A 20,700-nucleotide genomic window follows, 5' to 3' on the forward strand; every position below is an offset into this window, starting at 1 on the left:
TCTGTCTTTTTTAAAGACAAAAATTTTTGAGGCGAAATACCTAAAAAGAAGTTTGTAAAAAAAGTGAAAGTTTAAAATGAATTATTCGGAAAATTCGTCACGTTTGTCGCTGTGAAAAATTTGGTGTCTTTAAATCACGGTTTCTTCACTTTTAGGTCAATATTTGTGAACAAAACTCTCTCTGAACAGAACAGCGCGATTTTTCCTAACGTTTTACTGTGAAATACTGGCAAAGTGAGAGTCTTTTATGCAAAAAACTCAAAAGAGGGATTTACAAGAAAGGTTGAAGAAAAGTTACAAGAAAGACTTTTTCGAATGCCCATTTCACCTTAGAATTTGGAACAAAACCCAAACAAAGCTATCTTGTTTTTCTTCGACAAAATTTAGGTTTCCTCGAAAAACGACCAACGAAAGCAAACGCAAATAATCAATATTTGGAAAACTCGTCACCCTCATCGCTCAACAACTCAAAGGCGCAACTCAACACAGTGTTACCCAGGCCTAGATTTGCATGTAAAAATGTTGATTTATCCACGCGCTTAAATGCACTCTAGTTCCTTTGTAATTAACACATTTTCAACATCCCCGTTCATGTTGCAGGCTACCCTGTAGGTGATAGTTCGTGATTACTTTTTGATAAACAATTCGTTCTTATTGCGAAATAGGAGCACTATTTATCAATCTGTAGTAAGCGACTTGAGGAAAATCTGTCTTTTTTAAAGACGAAAAATTTTGAGGCGAAATACCCAAAAAGAAGTTTGTAAAAAAAGTGAAAGTTCAAAATCAATTATTCGGAAAACTCGTCACGTTTGTCGCTGTGAAAAATTTGGTTTCTTCAAATCCCGGTTTCTTCACTTTTAGGTCAATATTTGTCAACATATCTCTCTCTAAACAGAACAACGCGATTTTTCCTAACGTTTTACTGTGAAATACTGACAAACTGAGAGTCTTTTATGCAAAAAACTCAAAAGAGGGATTTACAAGAAAAGTTGTCGTCTTTACAATTTGGTCTTCTTTATCGTCTTTTTCGAATGCCCATTTCACCTTAGAATTTGGGACAAAACCCAAACAAAGCTATCTTGTTTTTTTTCGACAAAATTTAGGTTTCCTCAAAAAACGACCAAAGAAAGCAAACGCAAATAGTCAATATTTGGAAAACTCGTCGCCCTAATTTTGTTTCTCGATGTAAAAAATTTGTTTTTTAAAAACGTTTATTACGAACCAAAAATGTGTTTTACAATAGCGAGATATTACACTATGTCCTACTAACTTAAGACTAACTTTACTATGTCGAATGCGCAGCTTATATAGCGTAATAATGCAGCATCGACATTTATCCCTTAAAATATACAGTGGTCTTCATAAGTGGTCATATAACTCCCTCATGGCTCAACAACTCAAAGGCGCAACTCAACACAGTGTTACCCAGGCCTAGATTTGCATGTAAAAATTTTGATTTATCCAAGCGCTTAAATGCACTCTAGTTCCTTGTAATTAACACATTTTCAAAATCCCCGTTCATGTTGCAGGCTACCAGAAAACAAGTGCCGATTTGACGGTGGACTATTTCCTAAAGTCGCTCGCCAATCACAAGATCGACCTGAAATCCTTGGATCGACTGGAGCCGGATCGAGACACGGTGTTTCGTTCCTGCAGAGGCAATCAGGATGGCACATTTAAGATTTCCGACATTCATGAGAACGGTAGGAGCGCAACAAATTGAAAAGTGAACAAATCTGGGTGAAAGCTGCCGATTTCTTGCCCCTGCAGGTTATACCTTCGGTAATGATGACTACGAGGATCTCTCCAGCTTGAAGAGATGCCATTCCACGGGCGATCTTTGCGCCGGAAGAACCCGCAAAGGACCCTTAACTCGCATGAATGGAGCGGATGAACCTCGGTACCATTTGGACTCGGATCACAGCAGCCAGCATGACGAGAAGCCCGAAGATTTGGTGCGAAGGTAGGAGGAATCTGGCCGACGCTTCGCGTTACTCAGCAATTCCAGTAGATTTTTAGCTTTACCTTCCACATCAATAAGATCGAGACAGTTCTTGTTGCTGCAGCATCCGCATCCGGAGGAAGAGTTTTGCCAGGCGCAGAGCTCGATGGAGGACACCACCATATCCGACTCGATTAATGCCGATATGGAAGTTTGTGGAATATTGAATTCGATGACTGATGACGATCTAGGTAAAGCTCTAAAAGCACTTAGGCTCTATTTATGAGGAACTTCGTTCGGTTTTTGAAGGAAGCAAAGTTTACGACGAGGAAACCAAAAAGACTGACCCAATTGCCAAAGAAACCCAGTGTAAGAAACATAGTCATAATCCATTCGCTACCCTTAAGGCGAAACTGTGTTCAGCTCATTTGCCAAAATCCAATTATCTAACCAGAATAGCTGTGAATAAAAGTATAGGTGGGTAAACAATGTGGCTTCCTGCTAAACTAGCTTCTGGTCCAATTCGGCGTTTTTCCAGGTTTAATTAGCAACGAACGCAAATCGAAGGCGTGCTGCGATCGCTCGAGTAGCAACGGAGGATCCTCCAGCTCCGTTTTAGTGGAAAAGTCCTTAGTCGGAGAATCAAAGAGCGAAAAACACAGCCCGAAGAGGCGCCAATGCGCCAGTGAGGGCAGTTTCTCGAAATCCACAGGGTTCCTAGTCGATAATCAAAAGAAAACTGCCAAAGGTACTTGCGGCGTGACAAACGCCATCATCCCTCTACTAATTCCCATGGGATTTTCAGGCTTCTCCTCGCATTTGAGGATAAAAATTTGCAAAAGTCCCCAGAAAACCACTCTAGAAACCGATAGTTCTAATGAGTATGAAAGCGAAACTGGCATCCCCAAGTCGCCAACTTTGTTCATTTCTGGAGTCTCAATTTCACGCACCCCTGAACCTAAATCGCCAGGTAGGTGCTGGCATAGGCTCGAGCGCCACTGCAAAAATAAGGCAATTGTGTCCTTTCGTAGGAGTCAGTTTGATCCAAAACCTGTCGGGGAGACAGTCGCGCTCCTCCAGTTTGAGCGTCCCGGCTCCTCTCAGCTCCTGCTCATTGAGCATATCGAGCGGCAGCCTCAACAACAGTCACTCCCTGCCTCCAGAGCCCTTCACTCCCTCTCTGGTCCGCTCCACCACTCCGGCCTCCTCAAAGTCGAACGTGACCACTCCACATGGAAGCCCCAGGTCTGGAAAGGATAATGGAAAGTCCAAGAGCGCCAATGAACCCGAGCGCGAAAGGGAAATGTTTAGGTTAGTAGATATTGCTTCTCTTCAACTGGCTGTTGAAGCTTGGTAGACCAGTTTATGTCTCCTATTTATACAACAATAATACTTGCAGGTTTCCAAAGTCATCTACAGACGGTGCACTTAGTTCAGTGCTGCACGTTCAAGAGTCCAACCTGAGTTCGGACGATTTCCACGAGGCTCTTTTTCTTCTGGAAAGGTCGCCCAAGACCAGAGACTCAAAGCGACGGAAGAAATCGAAGAAGAAAGAAAAGGAGCGAGACACCGAACCGGAGGACATCAGCTCTGTTCTTTAACGTTGCCTTTTCGCCTATCCTGCGGAATGTTCTTGAGGTGTTTTTGCCAGTCTTCATCTGTGCCAATTCGTGTCCATCAGCAGCTGGCACGAAAACCTCCGGCCCATTTCCACCTAAACTATCAAAGACTGTCTTTATATACTTATGTATGGAACTTGGATCGAAATTAAGTGTTTTTTGTGATACGTTTTTATAAGAAAAGACTTTTTGAAAGTGACCAAAAAATTTCTATCCGTGTTTACTCTCGGTTGTTTTTTTAAAGTAATTATAATGGATGATTGTGAGTGCATATTCTGTGGATGACCAGATGTTGCACTGTTATTGACTATGAGAATGCGGCATTTACAAGTTGTTAATTTCGATTTTGGCACGTCTGAATGTTGGATAAAATTTTTTTAATTTTTTTAATTAAGAATTTGCTTAGTTTTCTCTTGATGATGATTTGGAGTCAATGAATTTCTCGGTTTTGATTTAAAAAAAAAACTCTTTCATTTTTCAGGCTCAACCACTAATCTAACAGAATTTTTACAGTTTTCCTATTTTCAGTAGATATAAAATCTGTAAAAATTTCAGCTTTCGAGATAATTTTCAATGAAGAGGTTGAATTTTTGCAAAAAAAAGTAAAACGGAATATCGACTTCGCCATCCTGTTTCTTAACCACTGAAGTGTTAAAAGTTTTAAAGGACGAAAAAGGAAATCCAGAAAAATACGCCTGCAAAAGATTTTTAAATTTTTTCCACAAACAGAGCCAAACTCAAAATCACTCAAGTGACTCATTTTCCAGCTTGTTTTTCAATCAGTTGATTCTTCATACCCTGTATAAATTCACTCTTTAAAAGTGGAGTTTCCACGCCGTTCCGACTAAACTGCTCAACAAAATTTGTCCTAACTTTAGCACTGGATAAATCCTGATTGGCTCATGCGATTTACTTTCTGTTTAAAGTGTTATTGAGCCCCGTGTTTTTGCTGTGAGTCGACGTTTTGGTAAAAATTTAAACCTCACAGACAAATTTTCTACAGGATGACAAATGATGAAGTGCAAAATTTGGCAGAGTTCTGCATGCTTCTTCTAGCTGGACCAAAGAAAGGTGTCTGTCTGTTAACCTAAAAAATTTAAAGATAAAGAAAATAGTTCGAAACGGTTAGTATTTACAGAATGGTCTCAAAAAATCAACTTTTTTGTCTTACGGCGATAATTTTGCTGCTCGTCGATCGATTTTCACGATCTGGAGCTCATGTTGAAACTTCATAGACGATTTTAGACTAAAAAAATAATAAAAATATACAGAATTTAAGATGAAAAATTATCTCTGCAAGATCAAAAGTGGATTTTTTCTAAGACCGCTCTGTAAATAAACCGTATGAGCCAAAGATTCAAGGACGTTTTTCTTTAAAAACTTTATCTCTTTATATGAGGACTATCTTGATGCCTGTGGTGTTGAAATACAGAAAAACTTTTTCTGTCCAACTGGGAGGATGGGGAACTTTCAACAATTTTGCATTGTGTTTTTGCCGCCCTGTAGAAACTTTATCTGACGCACTAATTTTTTACAAAAACACGCATAAACCGAGGAAGAGTTGGAGTAAATACCGCTTTAATCTTAAACCAAAGCGCTCGAAGCAGTCAGAATTTATCCAGTTCTAAAGTTGATTTTGTTGAGCAGTTTATAACAGTAAGTTGCTGGAACTGGTGATTTTCATCCAGACGTTTTGCAACCGCGAGTGGCGCCCATCTTCAGTGGTGGTTTGCTCGACACATTCCAGCCTGCGCCAGGAAGAAAATATTCAGACATTCCAAAATCTTGTAAAATTAAAAACGTAAAATAATACTCTCTGTGTTACTTGTCTAAGATGCTACGCCTAACTTTCGACTGAAAATATTTATTTTTCATTCGTCTTTGGAAAAGAACCCGTTTTTTTTAATATTTGTATTCGACTTATAGATACTTATATCTGATTGTCTTGCTATACTCCTCCTCACATGTGTAATAATGTTGTCAAGTGCTTTTCGGCTATAGGGAATAGTCGAGAGCGCACAAAAAATTCCAACAATAATAACAACGAGGTAAAAAGCTAATTGAACAAATAGAAACAGTTTAAGAGAGGCTGGAAACAGTCGAATAATCGAAAGAATAAAAAACTACTCAAATTATCTGATTCATTATCATTCTTGAAGCCGGAAAGCATTCAACAATAGACTCATTTTACATGGTATAATACATTATTTATCGATATTTAAAAGTGTTAATATCAACACAATTTAATCAACTTATTTATGGTCAGTCCATATTAACCGCCGTTTATTGTATTCGGTATTTCCTCAATATTGGTTGTCTGTTCTGTTTCAGTATCAATCGATCAGGTTGAAGTTGAATATATAAACTGTTTATAACATTTAAGGGACGCGTTTTCTTTGAACCGGAAAAAGACCAAAAAACTGTTTTCTATCAACTACTCAACATTTATTTGACAAGCTCTCTTGCTACATGGAATACATTACGTTAAAAAATAGATTCATGTATTAAAATATTTAACATCGAAGGCAGTTGAGTTAAATATTTTAACGAGGTCCGATACGTATTTGTGATTTTATAAAAATTCAGTTTTACTATACACGTTATTACACTGTCGATCTAAATACTTAGGTTAATCAAAAATCATTTTCCAACTACTTTACTCAACAACAACAAGAAAATACCTGACTAGAACAACGCACAAAAACGACCTGCAATAATTAACCTACTCGCTTAAATGTAGAACCAATGTTTGGCTCTAAACCGTCTCACCAGCTTGCTCCTCCTGATTTCCTCGTGCTCTTCAACCGGCGATATTGAGAGAGCCACTCTCTAAAAAACACAATTAAAACTCTGTGGTGTTTTCTAGTGGTATTCCAGATACCTCCTTAAAAGATCCAGGAGTTTTGCACAGCTGGATAATCGCTCCTAAAGGAATCATCATTATGGAACTGAGGGCAAGCGACCAGCCGACCCATTCCGCCCAGTTGGGATAAGAATAATCGTTGTAAACCAGTGGCTGATGGTACAACAACCCAAACATAACAACGCACTGCAAACCAAATATGTCTAGAGCAAAGGAAATGTTTCTTAAACCCCCCGGTCTTACCACAATGAAGCTCGGACTGATGAACTTCCAGCAAACCCGCCAGTAGATGCCTGGCTTCATGCCTAGCATAGCTTCAACGTCCTGTGTTAATCTATCCAAGCCTACAACCGTTACAAGGGAGCGATTTTTAATTTTCCACTCAGTTCCTGCTTACCGTAGAACCAGGACACTGCAATGGCTTCAAACAGAGCAGAGCACAGCAGTGATATTCCTGCAGAGTAAGTGTCGAATAAGTGAAACATGTAGATTCCTCCCTGGAAACAGCGCGGTTTAGAATCGCAATTGTTACTGGCTCCGGGACTTACTGGGGTCACATTGATCAGCGCCACGGAGAAAGAGGTCAAGATCACAATCAACGTGAAGATCTCCCTGGCGTATTTCCTCTGTCTGAAGAAGCTGGAGAACTCGTCCATTAAACCGGTGATGACGCATTCCAACCCTCCCATCTGGAACAATCAGTAAACTAAACGTTTTGATAGTTGGGGTTTGCTGAACCTCACCGCTGAGTCCACTCCCAACATGATCAACATGAAAAAGAAGAGCACCGACCACAAATGGGATCCAGGCAAAGTGGCCACCGCCTCCGGATAGACTTGGAACACTAGTCCTGGACCTGCAAGCAAATATTCCAGAGCGAAATTTAGCTGAGTGGTTATTTTGCGATGTACCTTCGGTCGCCACGTATTTAATATCGACTCCTTGCTTATGGGACATGTAGCCCAAGTAGGTGAATATGACGAACCCAGAGAAGAAACTTGTGAAACAGTTTACAACTGTTGTAATTATGCAATCTCTGAAACAAAAATGGCGCTGCTGTAGAAGACTGTAGGAAACAGTCGGAAAATCTTCCGCAGGAGTGGAATTGGGAACCCACCTGTAGCAATTGTTATGGAAGGTGTTGTAGCTGGCATAAGAGAGATGCACTCCAAAGCCCGCCCCAACCGAGTAGAATATTTGAACGGCTGCATCCACCCAAACCTGAAATATAGAATAGGCGCGATTTTCCTGAAATTCTCTCGGGGGTGAGGGCATCCTAACCTGAGTTTCTTTCAGCTTTGAAAGTTCCGGCTGAAGATAGTAGGAAATCCCGCCTAAAGCCCCTGGAAGCATCAACCCTCTGACCAGTAGGATGCTGAGAACCACATAAGGCATGGTGGCTGTTACCCAGACGACTTTTCCTGAAAACTGACAAAGTTGGTGTTTCCTTATGACGGAAACTGTTCTCCTACCGGAAGACTTCACTCCCTTGAACAACGACACATAAAGGAGGCAGTAGATGAGGATCAGACAGACCACCAGCTGCCACTTTGGATAACCCATTTCGTGCAGCCCGTCGCTCCATTGCATTTCCAGTACCGCACGACTGAAAGTTTTTGAGTGTGTTAGCGAACTCCAAGTAAGCCTGGATGGGAACCTACTGGAAAAACTCAAAAGCCGGAGTGTGTTTGCTGTTTTTCAGAGTCTCGTTTAGCACCAAACTCATGGACCTGTTGGTTTCATTGAGCGACCTCAGCTCCCAACATTGCTCAGTGTTCCAGGAGTTGTTGCAGTGCATCCAGGGGAGTTCGGCTGATATGCTCGATCCCAAGTAGTAGAGGGCCCAGGCTGCAAAACCCATTTTCCATTTAGAACCGTGTTTAGTGTGAACACTGGTTGCTCACCTAAGATCACATTGTAATAAAACGAAACGTAGAATGCGACTAAAACTGCACAGAATCCCACTCCTAGAAGAGGATGAAATGTAGACCAACAACGCTTGAGGGCTCTGGAGAACCCTGGATGGAAATTTACCTTTGAAAAGTGGGCATATCCTCCATAGGCTAATTGGTCCTTGTCTATTAAATTGGCCTAAGATTAATTCCATATAAAAAAGTGGCACGGCACCGAACACTAACATAAGCGTATAGGGTATCAAAAATGCACCTAAAAACAAACCCAGAATTAACAGTTTATTGATACATTTTCAATAGGCCTGGGTAACTCAATGAAGTTTTAGGAGTTTAGGCGCAGTGCTTCGCAACTGGTTTGTTGCGCCGACCCAACGCACCAGCGCAGTCACTCAACAATGGCTTTTTAAGCAATTTAAGGGACATTTAAATAATATTTTTAATATTTCTTTAAAATTTCACATTTTTCCAGTTTTCGCGAAAAGTTATGAAATAAATTTTATTAGAACACTCGGCTCCGTCGCGTTGTACAAAGTTATTGTAGTGTTGAAATCCCTTTCCCGCTTCGAAGTTGGGACAAGAATCAGACAATTTTCTATCAAAAAACGAACAGAATAAGCAAAAGTTTATAATAAAATTATCTGGAAAACTTGTGACTTACATTCCTCTGAAGACTGTAGAGTTTGTTTAAAAAATGTGGTTTCTTAGTTTAGACTGAATTTTTTTATTGCTCTCGCTTATTTTGTAGAATTTTACTTAAAAACAATGACGATCTGGATGTATTTTACGCAAAAAATTACAAGGTAAATTTATAGCTTTGTAGGAATTTTACAAACACTTTTCAGCCTCGAATGCTGGACAAAAACAAACTTATCTCATTTCTTCCCGAAAATCGCATTTTCGCAAAACCGATCACAAAACTAAAAGTTTATAATCAAAAACGCAAAGAACATTACTTTCTGATGATTTTTTCGTTTCTGACAATAATGGGGTCTTTTCAGCCAAAAATAACAAAATTCATTTTGCGAGAAAATTCGCCTCATTCACCGGTTTGCAGGAGTCTTTAGAAAACCCTTTTCAGCTTCGAATTTGGCAAAAAAATCAAATAATTTTATTCAGTTTTTTACCGAAAGTAATTAAGATTATCTTGAAAAAACGATTAGAGCAAGAGTTTCCAAAAAATTAGGTGGAAAATTCGCCACCCTCATCGCTCTGAAGGTTTTCAAGTTTCTTTAAAATTTCAGGTCTTTCCAAGTTTGGCAAAGTTTCTATTAAGAATTGTCGAACGTGACCACTCCACATGGAAGCCCCAGGTCTGGAAAGGATAATGGAAAGTCCAAGAGCGCCAATGAACCCGAGCGCGAAAGGGAAATGTTTAGGTTAGTAGATATTGCTTCTCTTCAACTGGCTGTTGAAGCTTGGTAGACCAGTTTATTATGCAAAAAACTCAAAAGAGGGATTTACAAGAAAGGTTGAAGAAAAGTTACAAGAAAGACTTTTTCGAATGCCCATTTCACCTTAGAATTTGGGACAAAACCCAAATAAAGCTATCTTGTTTTTCATCGACAAAATTTAGGTTTCCTCGAAAAACGACCAAAGAAAGCAAACGCAAATAATCAATATTTGGAAAACTCGTCACCCTCATCGCTCAACAACTCAAATTTGCAACTCAACACAGTGTTACCCAGGCCTAGATTTGCATGTAAAATTTTTGATTTATCCAAGCGCTTAAATGCACTCTAGTTCCTTGTAATTAACACATTTTCAACATCCCCGTTCATGTTGCAGGCTACCAGAAAACAAGCGCCGATTTGACGGTGGACTATTTCCTAAAGTCGCTCGCCAATCACAAGATCGACTTGAAATCCTTGGATCGACTGGAGCCGGATCGAGACACGGTGTTTCGTTCGTGCAGAGGCAATCAGGATGGCACATTTAAGATTTCCGACATTCATGAGAACGGTAGGAGCGCAACAAATTGAAAAGTGAACAAATCTGGGTGAAAGCTGCCGATTTCTTGCCCCTGCAGGTTATACCTTCGGTAATGATGACTACGAGGATCTCTCCAGCTTGAAGAGATGCCATTCCACGGGCGATCTTTGCGCCGGAAGAACCCGCAAAGGACCCTTAACTCGCATGAATGGAGCGGATGAACCTCGGTACCATTTGGACTCGGATCACAGCAGCCAGCATGACGAGAAGCCCGAAGATTTGGTGCGAAGGTAGGAGGAATCTGGCCGACGCTTCGCGTTACTCAGCAATTCCAGTAGATTTTTAGCTTTACCTTCCACATCAATAAGATCGAGACAGTTCTTGTTGCTGCAGCATCCGCATCCGGAGGAAGAGTTTTGCCAGGCGCAGAGCTCGATGGAGGACACCACCATATCCGACTCGATTAATGCCGATATGGAAGTTTGTGGAATATTGAATTCGATGACTGATGACGATCTAGGTAAAGCTCTAAAAGCACTTAGGCTCTATTTATGAGGAACTTCGTTCGGTTTTTGAAGGAAGCAAAGTTTACGACGAGGAAACCAAAAAGACTGACCCAATTGCCAAAGAAACCCAGTGTAAGAAACATAGTCATAATCCATTCGCTACCCTTAAGGCGAAACTGTGTTCAGCTCATTTGCCAAAATCCAATTATCTAACCAGAATAGCTGTGAATAAAAGTATAGGTGGGTAAACAATGTGGCTTCCTGCTAAACTAGCTTCTGGTCCAATTCGGCGTTTTTCCAGGTTTAATTAGCAACGAACGCAAATCGAAGGCGTGCTGCGATCGCTCGAGTAGCAACGGAGGATCCTCCAGCTCCGTTTTAGTGGAAAAGTCCTTAGTCGGAGAATCAAAGAGCGAAAAACACAGCCCGAAGAGGCGCCAATGCGCCAGTGAGGGCAGTTTCTCGAAATCCACAGGGTTCCTAGTCGATAATCAAAAGAAAACTGCCAAAGGTACTTGCGGCGTGACAAACGCCATCATCCCTCTACTAATTCCCATGGGATTTTCAGGCTTCTCCTCGCATTTGAGGATAAAAATTTGCAAAAGTCCCCAGAAAACCACTCTAGAAACCGATAGTTCTAATGAGTATGAAAGCGAAACTGGCATCCCCAAGTCGCCAACTTTGTTCATTTCTGGAGTCTCAATTTCACGCACCCCTGAACCTAAATCGCCAGGTAGGTGCTGGCATAGGCTCGAGCGCCACTGCAAAAATAAGGCAATTGTGTCCTTTCGTAGGAGTCAGTTTGATCCAAAACCTGTCGGGGAGACAGTCGCGCTCCTCCAGTTTGAGCGTCCCGGCTCCTCTCAGCTCCTGCTCATTGAGCATATCGAGCGGCAGCCTCAACAACAGTCACTCCCTGCCTCCAGAGCCCTTCACTCCCTCTCTGGTCCGCTCCACCACTCCGGCCTCCTCAAAGTCGAACGTGACCACTCCACATGGAAGCCCCAGGTCTGGAAAGGATAATGGAAAGTCCAAGAGCGCCAATGAACCCGAGCGCGAAAGGGAAATGTTTAGGTTAGTAGATATTGCTTCTCTTCAACTGGCTGTTGAAGCTTGGTAGACCAGTTTATGTCTCCTATTTATACAACAATAATACTTGCAGGTTTCCAAAGTCATCTACAGACGGTGCACTTAGTTCAGTGCTGCACGTTCAAGAGTCCAACCTGAGTTCGGACGATTTCCACGAGGCTCTTTTTCTTCTGGAAAGGTCGCCCAAGACCAGAGACTCAAAGCGACGGAAGAAATCGAAGAAGAAAGAAAAGGAGCGAGACACCGAACCGGAGGACATCAGCTCTGTTCTTTAACGTTGCCTTTTCGCCTATCCTGCGGAATGTTCTTGAGGTGTTTTTGCCAGTCTTCATCTGTGCCAATTCGTGTCCATCAGCAGCTGGCACGAAAACCTCCGGCCCATTTCCACCTAAACTATCAAAGACTGTCTTTATATACTTATGTATGGAACTTGGATCGAAATTAAGTGTTTTTTGTGATACGTTTTTATAAGAAAAGACTTTTTGAAAGTGACCAAAAAATTTCTATCCGTGTTTACTCTCGGTTGTTTTTTTAAAGTAATTATAATGGATGATTGTGAGTGCATATTCTGTGGATGACCAGATGTTGCACTGTTATTGACTATGAGAATGCGGCATTTACAAGTTGTTAATTTCGATTTTGGCACGTCTGAATGTTGGATAAAATTTTTTTAATTTTTTTAATTAAGAATTTGCTTAGTTTTCTCTTGATGATGATTTGGAGTCAATGAATTTCTCGGTTTTGATTTAAAAAAAAAACTCTTTCATTTTTCAGGCTCAACCACTAATCTAACAGAATTTTTACAGTTTTCCTATTTTCAGTAGATATAAAATCTGTAAAAATTTCAGCTTTCGAGATAATTTTCAATGAAGAGGTTGAATTTTTGCAAAAAAAAGTAAAACGGAATATCGACTTCGCCATCCTGTTTCTTAACCACTGAAGTGTTAAAAGTTTTAAAGGACGAAAAAGGAAATCCAGAAAAATACGCCTGCAAAAGATTTTTAAATTTTTTCCACAAACAGAGCCAAACTCAAAATCACTCAAGTGACTCATTTTCCAGCTTGTTTTTCAATCAGTTGATTCTTCATACCCTGTATAAATTCACTCTTTAAAAGTGGAGTTTCCACGCCGTTCCGACTAAACTGCTCAACAAAATTTGTCCTAACTTTAGCACTGGATAAATCCTGATTGGCTCATGCGATTTACTTTCTGTTTAAAGTGTTATTGAGCCCCGTGTTTTTGCTGTGAGTCGACGTTTTGGTAAAAATTTAAACCTCACAGACAAATTTTCTACAGGATGACAAATGATGAAGTGCAAAATTTGGCAGAGTTCTGCATGCTTCTTCTAGCTGGACCAAAGAAAGGTGTCTGTCTGTTAACCTAAAAAATTTAAAGATAAAGAAAATAGTTCGAAACGGTTAGTATTTACAGAATGGTCTCAAAAAATCAACTTTTTTGTCTTACGGCGATAATTTTGCTGCTCGTCGATCGATTTTCACGATCTGGAGCTCATGTTGAAACTTCATAGACGATTTTAGACTAAAAAAATAATAAAAATATACAGAATTTAAGATGAAAAATTATCTCTGCAAGATCAAAAGTGGATTTTTTCTAAGACCGCTCTGTAAATAAACCGTATGAGCCAAAGATTCAAGGACGTTTTTCTTTAAAAACTTTATCTCTTTATATGAGGACTATCTTGATGCCTGTGGTGTTGAAATACAGAAAAACTTTTTCTGTCCAACTGGGAGGATGGGGAACTTTCAACAATTTTGCATTGTGTTTTTGCCGCCCTGTAGAAACTTTATCTGACGCACTAATTTTTTACAAAAACACGCATAAACCGAGGAAGAGTTGGAGTAAATACCGCTTTAATCTTAAACCAAAGCGCTCGAAGCAGTCAGAATTTATCCAGTTCTAAAGTTGATTTTGTTGAGCAGTTTATAACAGTAAGTTGCTGGAACTGGTGATTTTCATCCAGACGTTTTGCAACCGCGAGTGGCGCCCATCTTCAGTGGTGGTTTGCTCGACACATTCCAGCCTGCGCCAGGAAGAAAATATTCAGACATTCCAAAATCTTGTAAAATTAAAAACGTAAAATAATACTCTCTGTGTTACTTGTCTAAGATGCTACGCCTAACTTTCGACTGAAAATATTTATTTTTCATTCGTCTTTGGAAAAGAACCCGTTTTTTTTAATATTTGTATTCGACTTATAGATACTTATATCTGATTGTCTTGCTATACTCCTCCTCACATGTGTAATAATGTTGTCAAGTGCTTTTCGGCTATAGGGAATAGTCGAGAGCGCACAAAAAATTCCAACAATAATAACAACGAGGTAAAAAGCTAATTGAACAAATAGAAACAGTTTAAGAGAGGCTGGAAACAGTCGAATAATCGAAAGAATAAAAAACTACTCAAATTATCTGATTCATTATCATTCTTGAAGCCGGAAAGCATTCAACAATAGACTCATTTTACATGGTATAATACATTATTTATCGATATTTAAAAGTGTTAATATCAACACAATTTAATCAACTTATTTATGGTCAGTCCATATTAACCGCCGTTTATTGTATTCGGTATTTCCTCAATATTGGTTGTCTGTTCTGTTTCAGTATCAATCGATCAGGTTGAAGTTGAATATATAAACTGTTTATAACATTTAAGGGACGCGTTTTCTTTGAACCGGAAAAAGACCAAAAAACTGTTTTCTATCAACTACTCAACATTTATTTGACAAGCTCTCTTGCTACATGGAATACATTACGTTAAAAAATAGATTCATGTATTAAAATATTTAACATCGAAGGCAGTTGAGTTAAATATTTTAACGAGGTCCGATACGTATTTGTGATTTTATAAAAATTCAGTTTTACTATACACGTTATTACACTGTCGATCTAAATACTTAGGTTAATCAAAAATCATTTTCCAACTACTTTACTCAACAACAACAAGAAAATACCTGACTAGAACAACGCACAAAAACGACCTGCAATAATTAACCTACTCGCTTAAATGTAGAACCAATGTTTGGCTCTAAACCGTCTCACCAGCTTGCTCCTCCTGATTTCCTCGTGCTCTTCAACCGGCGATATTGAGAGAGCCACTCTCTAAAAAACACAATTAAAACTCTGTGGTGTTTTCTAGTGGTATTCCAGATACCTCCTTAAAAGATCCAGGAGTTTTGCACAGCTGGATAATCGCTCCTAAAGGAATCATCATTATGGAACTGAGGGCAAGCGACCAGCCGACCCATTCCGCCCAGTTGGGATAAGAATAATCGTTGTAAACCAGTGGCTGATGGTACAACAACCCAAACATAACAACGCACTGCAAACCAAATATGTCTAGAGCAAAGGAAATGTTTCTTAAACCCCCCGGTCTTACCACAATGAAGCTCGGACTGATGAACTTCCAGCAAACCCGCCAGTAGATGCCTGGCTTCATGCCTAGCATAGCTTCAACGTCCTGTGTTAATCTATCCAAGCCTACAACCGTTACAAGGGAGCGATTTTTAATTTTCCACTCAGTTCCTGCTTACCGTAGAACCAGGACACTGCAATGGCTTCAAACAGAGCAGAGCACAGCAGTGATATTCCTGCAGAGTAAGTGTCGAATAAGTGAAACATGTAGATTCCTCCCTGGAAACAGCGCGGTTTAGAATCGCAATTGTTACTGGCTCCGGGACTTACTGGGGTCACATTGATCAGCGCCACGGAGAAAGAGGTCAAGATCACAATCAACGTGAAGATCTCCCTGGCGTATTTCCTCTGTCTGAAGAAGCTGGAGAACTCGTCCATTAAACCGGTGATGACGCATTCCAACCCTCCCATCTGGAACAATCAGTAAACTAAACGTTTTGATAGTTGGGGTTTGCTGAACCTCACCGCTGAGTCCACTCCCAACATGATCAACATGAAAAAGAAGAGCACCGACCACAAATGGGATCCAGGCAAAGTGGCCACCGCCTCCGGATAGACTTGGAACACTAGTCCTGGACCTGCAAGCAAATATTCCAGAGCGAAATTTAGCTGAGTGGTTATTTTGCGATGTACCTTCGGTCGCCACGTATTTAATATCGACTCCTTGCTTATGGGACATGTAGCCCAAGTAGGTGAATATGACGAACCCAGAGAAGAAACTTGTGAAACAGTTTACAACTGTTGTAATTATGCAATCTCTGAAACAAAAATGGCGCTGCTGTAGAAGACTGTAGGAAACAGTCGGAAAATCTTCCGCAGGAGTGGAATTGGGAACCCACCTGTAGCAATTGTTATGGAAGGTGTTGTAGCTGGCATAAGAGAGATGCACTCCAAAGCCCGCCCCAACCGAGTAGAATATTTGAACGGCTGCATCCACCCAAACCTGAAATATAGAATAGGCGCGATTTTCCTGAAATTCTCTCGGGGGTGAGGGCATCCTAACCTGAGTTTCTTTCAGCTTTGAAAGTTCCGGCTGAAGATAGTAGGAAATCCCGCCTAAAGCCCCTGGAAGCATCAACCCTCTGACCAGTAGGATGCTGAGAACCACATAAGGCATGGTGGCTGTTACCCAGACGACTTTTCCTGAAAACTGACAAAGTTGGTGTTTCCTTATGACGGAAACTGTTCTCCTACCGGAAGACTTCACTCCCTTGAACAACGACACATAAAGGAGGCAGTAGATGAGGATCAGACAGACCACCAGCTGCCACTTTGGATAACCCATTTCGTGCAGCCCGTCGCTCCATTGCATTTCCAGTACCGCACGACTGAAAGTTTTTGAGTGTGTTAGCGAACTCCAAGTAAGCCTGGATGGGAACCTACTGGAAAAACTCAAAAGCCGGAGTGTGTTTGCTGTTTTTCAGAGTCTCGTTTAGCACCAAACTCATGGACCTGTTGGTTTCATTGAGCGACCTCAGCTCCCAACATTGCTCAGTGTTCCAGGAGTTGTTGCAGTGCATCCAGGGGAGTTCGGCTGATATGCTCGATCCCAAGTAGTAGAGGGCCCAGGCTGCAAAACCCATTTTCCATTTAGAACCGTGTTTAGTGTGAACACTGGTTGCTCACCTAAGATCACATTGTAATAAAACGAAACGTAGAATGCGACTAAAACTGCACAGAATCCCACTCCTAGAAGAGGATGAAATGTAGACCAACAACGCTTGAGGGCTCTGGAGAACCCTGGATGGAAATTTACCTTTGAAAAGTGGGCATATCCTCCATAGGCTAATTGGTCCTTGTCTATTAAATTGGCCTAAGATTAATTCCATATAAAAAAGTGGCACGGCACCGAACACTAACATAAGCGTATAGGGTATCAAAAATGCACCTAAAAACAAACCCAGAATTAACAGTTTATTGATACATTTTCAATAGGCCTGGGTAACTCAATGAAGTTTTAGGAGTTTAGGCGCAGTGCTTCGCAACTGGTTTGTTGCGCCGACCCAACGCACCAGCGCAGTCACTCAACAATGGCTTTTTAAGCAATTTAAGGGACATTTAAATAATATTTTTAATATTTCTTTAAAATTTCACATTTTTCCAGTTTTCGCGAAAAGTTATGAAATAAATTTTATTAGAACACTCGGCTCCGTCGCGTTGTACAAAGTTATTGTAGTGTTGAAATCCCTTTCCCGCTTCGAAGTTGGGACAAGAATCAGACAATTTTCTATCAAAAAACGAACAGAATAAGCAAAAGTTTATAATAAAATTATCTGGAAAACTTGTGACTTACATTCCTCTGAAGACTGTAGAGTTTGTTTAAAAAATGTGGTTTCTTAGTTTAGACTGAATTTTTTTATTGCTCTCGCTTATTTTGTAGAATTTTACTTAAAAACAATGACGATCTGGATGTATTTTACGCAAAAAATTACAAGGTAAATTTATAGCTTTGTAGGAATTTTACAAACACTTTTCAGCCTCGAATGCTGGACAAAAACAAACTTATCTCATTTCTTCCCGAAAATCGCATTTTCGCAAAACCGATCACAAAACTAAAAGTTTATAATCAAAAACGCAAAGAACATTACTTTCTGATGATTTTTTCGTTTCTGACAATAATGGGGTCTTTTCAGCCAAAAATAACAAAATTCATTTTGCGAGAAAATTCGCCTCATTCACCGGTTTGCAGGAGTCTTTAGAAAACCCTTTTCAGCTTCGAATTTGGCAAAAAAATCAAATAATTTTATTCAGTTTTTTACCGAAAGTAATTAAGATTATCTTGAAAAAACGATTAGAGCAAGAGTTTCCAAAAAATTAGGTGGAAAATTCGCCACCCTCATCGCTCTGAAGGTTTTCAAGTTTCTTTAAAATTTCAGGTCTTTCCAAGTTTGGCAAAGTTTCTATTAAGAATTCTTTCCACGCAAAAAAACATATTATTTTTACTTAAAATACTGACAATTTTCAGGTATTTTCTGTGAAAATTATTAAATAAGTTTTATTGGAACACTCGGCTACTGTACAGCTTTGTAATTTTTTTTTCTGGAACCTTTTGCAGCGTCAAATGTTGGACAAAACGCTAATAATTTTTTCTGGATATTTTTCCAAAAATATTTCCCCGAACAGCACAAGTGAAAGTTTAAAAACAATTATTCGGAAAACTCGTCACTTTTGTCACTGTTTGGTTTGTTTAAATTCTTCACTTTTGGCTCAATATTTCTAAACGAAACCCTCTCTAAACAGAACAACGCGTTTTTCCTAAAAATCTAAAAGATGAATTTACACGAAAAGTCATCGTATTTACAGTTTGGTCTTCCAAGAGCAAAAAACAAAGCAAGAAAAAAGAAGTCAATGATAAATGGTCAACTGGCGAAGAAAACGAAACTGCAAAAACCTGAATATGTGAAAAGAGGCACAAGTAGAACAACGCGATTGGACAAGACAGCAGAGCTGCTAAAAAGAAGAGATGGGAGAAAAAAATTTCAATATGAAGTGGAAGAAGAGAAAAGGCGCAGGAACCAGCAGAAAGGTTTCAAAAGCAAATTCTGATATCCTGCTTCTGTTGCTACCTAAACAAAAAACCCTGGAAATGTATGAAAGACTAATTTTTGGCAAAGAATATGGTAAAATTGAGAGTAACCCCCATACAACCGAGCATTTTAAACAGAGCTGGGATGTGGCCTGAAAAAATGTGTCCTCATTAAGAGGCAATTTAATGAAAATCGCACCATAAAAGTTTTTCACGCGGAACGCATTCAAGAACTGATAACAAAGGGTTCGTCATAAAAGTATTAATTACGCCCTTAGTGTCGCCCTATTCCTTCAACGCTGATAACCGACTGGGAAATATTGACTTCATTCGGATAATGGCCACTGTTTTAATGCCTTTCTTGCAACATTGTGTCCAAACTGCACAAGGAAATACAGTTCAATTTCTGGATGCCTTATCCAGGATCCGCACTATGCAGGGATTTGGATTAAACTTAGACAATCTGGGGGATTTTTGCAATCTAGTCCAACTGTTTTCTAAAATTTTCTGTCAATTACCTCCTCCATTTTTATAGCACAAATAGGGAAACCTCCAGATGTTAGCCAGATCGACCGCGAATCCTATAATGGAGAGCAGGAAATCTGTGTTTGAGCCCCACGTTTCCCTGTTATCGTCTGCAGTGAAGGAGTCCGGATCCACTTCACCTGCTTGACTTGAAGTGGGAGACAGGACGAAGGACTCATGCTCATCCTCCTCCAGTTGAACGTGCAGATCTTCTACAGGCAGCATGGAAAATTGCGTAAAAATGGCGCCATTCCCGACCTCCTACTTACTTTTCCTTAATGTACATGGGATTATGAGGCTGGAGGATGCATTGCTTAGTTTCGTTCGTCCTTTGCCTGAAAAAAAATCACCGCTAAGTCTGGGCCATTTTTTTGCAGTCTCGGCAACATTCACGTAAGCCTTTTTGTTCACTAAGCGCCTTTCAAACTTTAAAAGCTTTGAGCACCACAAACCCAATTTTTGTTTGTAGCTCTTAACCATTGGGGGCAGAGTATCTTGCAGGTAAAACTCCCAGAGCAGAAAATCCTTACTTTCCTTAATTGACTTTTCAATATTTGTTTACGTTAACTTTTCGCGTTTAGATCGCAAGGGTTCTTGCATTAATTGGCCAGACCGTTCCGGCGCTAATATTAATACAATTTAATTCGTTTACGATTAAATTTCTTCATTCCATCCGAATGTAAATTTTCTTCGCGACTGGCTCGATGGTCACAAAACGCCTCAAAGGGAATGGAAAACCAACAAGACATTAATCGGGTAAACGAAAGTGAATCGTTCAATTTTTCGCAATATTGTCATAATATAAGCCTGTTTGCTCGCCACAAATCGATGCTTAGCGAAATATTTTCAGGGCTTTGGACGAAAATTGGTGGAAAAACGGAATATTTTGCAATTTTGAAGCCAATTTTGCTTCATACTGAGCTTCAAAATCTGCCAAGTCCAAGTGGTTGGAAATGGTTAACGAAAATGCAAAAAATGAATAAGTGCAAGGGGAACGACACGATAAGCACCCACATGCTGATTCTCCACTGATGTAAAGCGGAGAAGGATTAATTTCCCGATAGAAAAGGAGTCTTCGGCGTTCCTCCGTCCTTGATGCTTTTTATTGTGCATCGAAAGGACGAGATCCGATAGCAATTACATGTAAATGAATAAATTCGCGTCACCTCAGGTATTTCCAATAGCGGCACCTGCGGCGCATTCCCGATCGCTTTCCTGGATATTCCCGGTTCCGGAGATGAGCGTTTCCAGATGATGTAAGAAGCCCACTTCCCAACTCGACTTGAACAATAAAAACCGTTTTTAGTCGGTTTTTTCCCACACTTAGTTTCATCCAGGAGAACAGAAAATTTTG

At 40.1% G+C, this 20,700-nt stretch overlaps 3 protein-coding genes across 7 annotated transcripts in view; 1 reads left to right on the forward strand and 2 right to left on the reverse strand.

Moving 5' to 3' along the window:
- Positions 1 to 14,536, forward strand: part of LOC109534901 (ankyrin repeat and IBR domain-containing protein 1) — a 22,411-nt gene extending 7,875 nt beyond the window's left edge. For 4 of the 5 annotated variants that reach the window (XM_048661925.1, XM_048661928.1, XM_048661927.1 and 1 more), the window contains exons 14-21: positions 10,123 to 10,296; positions 10,364 to 10,556; positions 10,605 to 10,786; positions 10,845 to 11,012; positions 11,074 to 11,283; positions 11,341 to 11,505; positions 11,567 to 11,846; positions 11,935 to 14,536. In XM_048661925.1, the coding sequence (XP_048517882.1) occupies positions 10,123 to 10,296; positions 10,364 to 10,556; positions 10,605 to 10,786; positions 10,845 to 11,012; positions 11,074 to 11,283; positions 11,341 to 11,505; positions 11,567 to 11,846; positions 11,935 to 12,136 (1,574 nt within the window). In that variant the 3' untranslated portion in view covers positions 12,137 to 14,536. Of the gene's footprint in view, positions 1 to 1,529; positions 1,704 to 1,770; positions 1,964 to 2,011; positions 2,194 to 2,251; positions 2,420 to 2,480; positions 2,691 to 2,747; positions 2,913 to 2,973; positions 3,254 to 3,341; positions 5,944 to 10,122; positions 10,297 to 10,363; positions 10,557 to 10,604; positions 10,787 to 10,844; positions 11,013 to 11,073; positions 11,284 to 11,340; positions 11,506 to 11,566; positions 11,847 to 11,934 lie in introns of those variants that run through there. The other variant, XM_048661926.1, reaches the window with a different exon arrangement.
- Positions 6,115 to 8,657, reverse strand: LOC109534825 (sodium-dependent noradrenaline transporter). Its single transcript, XM_048661931.1, has 11 exons — positions 8,459 to 8,657; positions 8,329 to 8,391; positions 8,086 to 8,272; positions 7,542 to 8,030; positions 7,336 to 7,460; positions 7,168 to 7,280; positions 6,973 to 7,113; positions 6,822 to 6,921; positions 6,668 to 6,768; positions 6,443 to 6,610; positions 6,115 to 6,390 (listed from the first exon to the last, which is right to left on the reverse strand). Exons 1-11 carry the CDS (start codon positions 8,562 to 8,564, stop codon positions 6,292 to 6,294), a joined length of 1,692 nt encoding a protein of 563 aa, XP_048517888.1. The 5' UTR covers positions 8,565 to 8,657; the 3' UTR covers positions 6,115 to 6,291.
- Positions 14,537 to 14,707: 171 nt separating the features above from the next.
- Positions 14,708 to 20,700, reverse strand: part of LOC109546959 (sodium-dependent noradrenaline transporter) — a 13,477-nt gene continuing 7,484 nt past the window's right edge. Inside the window, exons 3-17 of the mRNA XM_048661930.1 lie at positions 19,616 to 19,681; positions 19,340 to 19,558; positions 17,052 to 17,183; positions 16,922 to 16,984; positions 16,679 to 16,865; positions 16,490 to 16,623; positions 16,299 to 16,438; positions 16,135 to 16,238; positions 15,929 to 16,053; positions 15,761 to 15,873; positions 15,566 to 15,706; positions 15,415 to 15,514; positions 15,261 to 15,361; positions 15,036 to 15,203; positions 14,708 to 14,983 (exon numbers count right to left, since the gene is read on the reverse strand). Of these exons, the coding sequence (XP_048517887.1) occupies positions 14,885 to 14,983; positions 15,036 to 15,203; positions 15,261 to 15,361; positions 15,415 to 15,514; positions 15,566 to 15,706; positions 15,761 to 15,873; positions 15,929 to 16,053; positions 16,135 to 16,238; positions 16,299 to 16,438; positions 16,490 to 16,623; positions 16,679 to 16,865; positions 16,922 to 16,984; positions 17,052 to 17,183; positions 19,340 to 19,558; positions 19,616 to 19,681 (1,892 nt within the window). The 3' untranslated portion in view covers positions 14,708 to 14,884. The remainder of the gene's footprint in view (positions 14,984 to 15,035; positions 15,204 to 15,260; positions 15,362 to 15,414; positions 15,515 to 15,565; positions 15,707 to 15,760; positions 15,874 to 15,928; positions 16,054 to 16,134; positions 16,239 to 16,298; positions 16,439 to 16,489; positions 16,624 to 16,678; positions 16,866 to 16,921; positions 16,985 to 17,051; positions 17,184 to 19,339; positions 19,559 to 19,615; positions 19,682 to 20,700) is intronic.

This window comes from Dendroctonus ponderosae, unplaced genomic scaffold (genome assembly GCF_020466585.1).
Source record: "Dendroctonus ponderosae isolate FM_Combo_2020 unplaced genomic scaffold, Dpon_F_20191213v2 Dpon_F_20191213_10, whole genome shotgun sequence".
Lineage (NCBI taxonomy): Eukaryota > Metazoa > Arthropoda > Insecta > Coleoptera > Curculionidae > Dendroctonus > Dendroctonus ponderosae.

Excerpts from the sequence above, each read along its gene's own strand:
- LOC109534825 (XM_048661931.1), bottom strand. The coding sequence starts at position 8,564 with ATGTTAGTGTTCGGTGCCGTGCCACTTTTTTATATGGAATTAATCTTA. Across the intron at positions 7,461-7,541 it reads TTCCATAACAATTGCTACAG|AGATTGCATAATTACAACAG; the intron begins GTGGGTTCCCAA and ends TTTTTGTTTCAG. Across the intron at positions 7,114-7,167 it reads TGTTGGGAGTGGACTCAGCG|ATGGGAGGGTTGGAATGCGT; the intron begins GTGAGGTTCAGC and ends TGATTGTTCCAG.